Source organism: Cherax quadricarinatus, chromosome 15, assembly GCF_038502225.1.
Source record: "Cherax quadricarinatus isolate ZL_2023a chromosome 15, ASM3850222v1, whole genome shotgun sequence".
Classification (NCBI taxonomy): domain Eukaryota; kingdom Metazoa; phylum Arthropoda; class Malacostraca; order Decapoda; family Parastacidae; genus Cherax; species Cherax quadricarinatus.
This window is the reverse complement of record NC_091306.1, coordinates 31,403,773-31,409,772: the sequence shown is the minus strand read 5'-3', so window position 1 is coordinate 31,409,772 and position 6,000 is coordinate 31,403,773. Positions and strand designations below refer to the sequence as shown.

Sequence of the window (6,000 nt, the reverse complement as noted above, 5' to 3'; positions counted from 1 at the left end):
AGTGTAGTATATTTTTAATCAACACATTGCTTCTCTGTGTTGCAGTTGCTCAGTGACGACTGCCAATTATACACAACTAAATAATATACACATCATTAAACCGTCTACAACACAGCTTACATTAAATTATTTTCAGTTGTAAACAAGTATTCCAAGTACTCACTGGGTACATTCGAAATATAAAAATGTGGTTCATGTGTCTTGTTGAGATAGATGAAAGGTATGTAGGTGTGTGACTGCATGTGTGTGCCCGCATGTGTGGCATCTTGTGAGGAGCACAGAGAAGGCTCAGTGCTCTTGCTCGACCCTGGCTCTCAGTGCCACTTCAACACCCTCTGGTCAGTTGCAGGTGTTATCAACAACTGTAAAACATCTTAGCTGAGGGAGCCAACTCTACAGGTTAGAATTTATCTATAATATCCTCCATTATCGTGTCTATATATAAGAACTATAGATTAATTTATTTTATATTCAAATTCAAATTCAAATTTATTTATTTATTTGCAAGTAGTACATTGAGGTTATATATTTACAATAATGGGTTGCAGTGCTAACACAGCCTCTATTATGCTTAGGCATTATGGGCCAACTTAATTTAATGGCTTACTTAACACTAAAGAAATTTATTATAGTTGTACAGTAGTTCTATTAGTTATAAATGAATCTAATTTATATAAACCAAACGATATATTCATATTTTCAAAAATGCTTTTTTATGAAGCATAAGTCAATTATATTCCTGCCGATTGGGAGATTTGTTGGTAAAGTTAAATATTGAGTATTGAGTATTTAGTCTAGGGTGAGTAAGTGACTTTTGAGAAAAGTCCTAAACTGATTTTCAGACTGGGTTTCTTTAGTATTTTCTGGTAATGAATTCCAAATTTTGGGGCCCTTTATGTGCATAGAGTTTTTACACAGTGTTATATGGACACGGGGTACATCAAAAAGAGATCTGTGTCTTGTGTTATGGTCGTGTGTCCTGTTAAGGTTGGTGAGGAGAAGTTTGAGTGGAGGGTTTATGTTTGCATGTATTGTTCTATGTATGTAGTAGGCACATAAATAAGTGTGGATGTTCTTTATGGTGAGCAAATTTAGACTTTTGAATATTGGTGGAATATGCTGTCGCGAGTGGGAATTTGTTATCATTCTGATTGTAGCCTTTTGCTGTGTTATTAGTGGCCTTAGGTGATTTAATGTTGTTAATCCCCATGCACAGATTCCATATGTAAGATAAGGGTAGATGAGTGAATGATACAGTACAAGGAGAGCTGGTTGAGGAACATAGTACCGTATCTTTGATAGTATGCCTACTGTCGTGGAGATTTTCTTGAAAATCTGTTGTATATGTGTCTGGAATTTGGGGCTACTCTCAAGGTGGATTCCTAGGAATTTTCCCTCTGTGAGTCTTGTGACGGGTGATCAGTTTAGCGTTATGTTAAGTGGAACATTTGCAGCTCTGTTTCCAAACTGAATGAAATAGGTTTTGTCAGTATTCAGAGTAAGTTTATTAGTAATCATCCAGGCAGACATTTTATGCAATTCGGCATTAAGAGTGTTGGCCAGTATGACTGGGTTTGGATGGGAGAAGACCTATGTTGTGTCGCCTGCAAATAATATGGGTTTGAGTAGCTGTGATGCATTCGGTAGGTCATTGATGTAGATGAGAAAGAGGAGTGGGCCAAGGACACATCCCTGTGGGACTCCTACTGTGATCGGATGAGTGGAAGAGTTTGCACCATCTGTGTACAAATATTGGCTTCTGTTACTAAGGTATGACTTTAGGTAGTTGAGGGAATGGCCTCTTATACCATAGTGTGTCAGTTTTGTGTGCAGCAATTCATGGTCGACTGTATCACTTTTACGTAAATCAATGAAAATTCCCAGTGGGACTTCTTTCTTCTCAAGAGCGGTACATATTAGTTCTAGCATGTGTATGACATCATCATTTGTGCTTTTATTATTCCTGAATCCAAACTGACAAGGGTTTAGTATGTTGTGTGAGACGAGGTAGGAATAGATCCGTCTGTGAATTATTTTTACAAAGATTTTAGAGAGCAGTGGAAAGTTAGAAATTCGTTTATAGTTATTCAAGTCAGCTTGGTCACCTCCTTTGTGGATCGGGGTGACCCTCGCTATTTTTGGATTTGCTTGGAAGATGGAGGAATCAATGGATTTGTTAAAGAGTGTTGCAATAATTGGTGACAGTACTTGAGAAGCTTTCTCGTACATAAAAGTTGGCAAGTTGTTTATGTCTCCTGCCTTATTTTTAAGTGTGTTGATGATGAGCGAGACCTTTGTTGGGTTGGCAGGACCTAGGAATAGTGTATGCGGGTAGCTGCCCATGAGATAGTCTGATGGACGGGTGTTTGAGCTTGGGATTTTGCTTGCTAGATTCTTTCCTATGGTGGAGAAGAAAACATTGAGTCTGTTTGCTGTTTCAGTTGGTGGGAGTAGGGGTTCGTCTGATTTAGTTAATTTGATTTTGTTTTTTGATATCTTTTTATTTCCTAGAATTTCAGATAGGGGTTTCCAGGTCCTTTTCATATCACCTTTGATGTTATGTAATCTGTTTTCATAATCCAATTTTTTAGACCTTCTTATCAGGTTTCTAAGAGGTGACGAGTAACATTTAGACTGTTCTCTAGTTATTTGACCCATTCTGTACTGTTTTTCATATTGGTGCTTTGTGTTAATGGATTAGAGGATGCTGGGTGTTAGCCAGGGACTATTCATTCTCTTTGCTGTGATCTCTTTATTTTTTTTATAGGGCAATGTTTGTTATAGAGGTAGTGGACTTTTTTTTTTTAAATTATTAGTATATTCATTAGTTTCATTAGAACATCCATTATGCCAGTCGACATTATTCATAGCTGCTATAAAGTTATTAACAGCTGTCTCGTTAAGTAGTCTGAAGGTAACTTTAGTAGTGTCTTGGAGCAGTTTACTTGGGTTGGTTATGAGAAAGGTTGGGTAGTGGTCTGTGGTGTTGTCTGTGATTATGCCTGATTTTAAAGGGATATGGTGTTAGTCCAGATGTGGTCCAATAAAGAGATACTATTCTGGGAGATTCTTGTAGGTTTTGATATTGTTGGTAGCAACAAACAGTTGCTCATAGTGTTTGTGAATTCAGTTACTTGTGGGTCCTGGTCATGTACTAGATTTATGTTGAAATCTCCTGTTAGTAGTAGGTGGTCTGTGTTCATATGTGTATCATTTACCAAATTCCCTAATTTTTCACTAAAGTGGTAAATGTTTGACTGTGGTACTCTGTAGATGTTTAAGACTGTGAGGAGTTTTTGCATGCCTTTTGATTTAAATTTAGCTATAATATATTCACCATGCTCATCCCTTGTGCAAGAATTATTGATACATTCAAGTTGATTTGAGTAGTATACAGCTGTACCATCCCCTTGCTGGTCTGTCCTACAGTTGTGTATAGCTGTTCCACCCCCTTGCTGGTCTGTCCTACAGTTGTGTATAGCTGTTCCACTCCCTTGCTGGTCAGTCCTACAGTTGTGTATAGCTGTTCCACCCCCTTACTGGTCAGTTCTACAGTTGTGTATAGCTGTTCCACCCCCTTGCTGGTCAGTCCTACAGTTGTGTATAGCTGTTCCACCCCCTTGCTGGTCTGTCCTACAGTTGTGTATAGCTGTTCCACCCCCTTTCTGGTCTGTCCTACAGTTGTGTATAGCTGTTCCATCCCCTTGCTGGTCTGTCCTACAGTTGTGTATAGCTGTTCCATCTCCTTGCTGGTCTGTCCTACAGTTCTGTATAGCTGTTCCACCCCCTTACTGGTCAGTCCTACAGTTGTGTATAGCTGTTCCACCCCCTTGCTGGTCTGTCCTACAGTTGTGTATAGCTGTTCCACCCCATTACTGGTCAGTCCTACAGTTGTGTATAGCTGTTCCATCTCCTTGCTGGTCTGTCCTACAGTTGTGTATAGCTGTTCCATCCCCTTGCTGGTCTGTCCTACAGTTGTGCATAGCTGTTCCACCCCCTTACTGGTCAGTCCTACAGTTGTGTATAGCTGTTCCATCTCCTTGCTGGTCTGTCCTACAGTTGTGTATCGCTGTTCCATCCCCTTGCTGGTCTGTCCTGCAGTTGTGTATAGCTGTTCCATCTCCTTGCTGGTCTGTCCTACAGTTGTGTATAGCTGTTCCACCCCCTTTCTGGTCAGTCCTACAGTCGTGTATAGCTGTTCCATCTCCTTGCTGGTCTGTCCTACAGTTGTGTATAGCTGTTCCACCCCCTTACTGGTCAGTCCTACAGTTGTGTATAGCTGTTCCACCCCCTTGCTGGTCTGTCCTACAGTTGTGTATAGCTGTTCCACCCCTTACTGGTCAGTCCTACAGTTGTGTATAGCTGTTCCATCTCCTTGCTGGTCTGTCCTACAGTTGTGTATAGCTGTTCCATCCCCTTGCTGGTCTGTCCTGCAGTTGTGTATAGCTGTTCCATCTCCTTGCTGGTCTGTCCTACAGTTGTGTATAACTGTTCCACCCCCTTACTGGTCAGTCCTACAGTTGTGTATAGCTGTTCCATCTCCTTGCTGGTCTGTCCTACAGTTGTGTATAGCTGTTCCATCCCCTTGCTGGTCTGTCCTGCAGTTGTGTATAGCTGTTCCATCTCCTTGCTGGTCTGTCCTACAGTTGTGTATAGCTGTTCCATCCCCTTGCTGGTCTGTCCTGCAGTTGTGTATAGCTGTTCCATCTCCTTGCTGGTCTGTCCTACAGTTGTGTATAGCTGTTCCACCCCCTTGCTGGTCTGTCCTACAGTTGTGTATAGCTGTTCCACCCCCTTACTGGTCAGTCCTACAGTTGTGTATAGCTGTTCCACCCCCTTACTGGTCAGTCCTACAGTTGTGTATAGCTGTTCCATCTCCTTGCTGGTCTGTCCTACAGTTGTGTATAGCTGTTCCATCCCCTTGCTGGTCTGTCCTACAGTTGTGTATAGCTGTTCCACCCCCTTGCTGGTCTGTCCTACAGTTGTGCATAGTTGTTCCATCCCCTTACTGGTCATTCCTACAGTTGTGTATAGCTGTTCCAGCCCCTTACTGGTCAGTCCTACAGTTGTGTATAGCTGTTCCACCCACTTACTGGTCTGTCCTACAGTTATGTATAGCTGTTCCATCCCCTTACTGGTCATTCCTACAGTTGTGTATAGCTGTTCCATCCCCTTACTGGTCATTCCTACAGTTGTGTATAGCTGTTCCACCCCCTTGCTGGTCAGTCCTACAGTTGTGTATAGCTGTTCCACCCCCTTAATGGTCTGTCCTACAGTTGTGTATAGCTGTTCCACCCCCTTGCTGGCCTGTCCTACAGTTGTGTATAGCTGTTCCACCCCCTTGCTGGTCTGTCCTACAGTTGTGTATAGCTGTTCTCTCAGTAGTAGTACCAGTTCCTAGTAACCAGTTACCAGTAACCAGTGTACCAGTAGATGACTCACTACCAACCATTTGTGTGAATCATTGACTGTATTCATATTGCTGCTGACCATAGCAGGATTTCAAACACCCTCACCCGTAGGCACTATGGGTCAGTTGTAGTTAGGCAGCAGAGAGAGACAGGTCGGCTGTTGGTGCTTCCCCATACCTTCCGTTATATTATACGTACTACCAGCCTACGTGAGTATTCTTACCCCATCCACGTATCGAAAACCCACATGACAAATGGTGGCACCGGTGTGGGCGTGGATTTAAGGGTATTTGAGACGTTAGAAGACTGTTTGTGGGTTGCCGGCAGGTCAGAGGTGAACCGTCTCAGCCACCACCCTGTGTACTCCAGCCTGCAAGCCTGTTGCAGCCGTTTTTCAAGCTTCCTGGCTTAGTTCGCGTGCTAATTGCTTCAATCTCCGAGGGGTTGACCCGGATTTTGCAATTAAGCCAGCCAAGCCAGACTGTGGAAGTGAACGCTAGTCAGCCTGCCTCAGCCTACCATCCAGCCTGTCTCCTGTCATCCACCTGCTCCTTCATGCTGTGTGCATCGTTACACGTCTTCCAATCAG

The 6,000-nt window shown here is 42.6% G+C and overlaps 1 protein-coding gene across 2 annotated transcripts in view; it reads left to right on the top strand.

Moving 5' to 3' along the window:
• Positions 1-262: 262 nt before the first annotated feature.
• Positions 263-6,000, top strand: part of LOC138852730 (uncharacterized) — an 86,795-nt gene continuing 81,057 nt past the window's right edge. Inside the window, exon 1 of one of the 2 annotated variants that reach the window (XR_011392048.1) lies at positions 263-399. Coding sequence is in view for 1 of the 2 variants with exons in the window: in XM_070085261.1 (XP_069941362.1) it covers positions 1,717-1,770 (54 nt within the window). In the remaining variant the exon portion in view is untranslated. Of the gene's footprint in view, positions 400-1,692; positions 1,771-6,000 lie in introns of those variants that run through there. The other variant, XM_070085261.1, reaches the window with a different exon arrangement.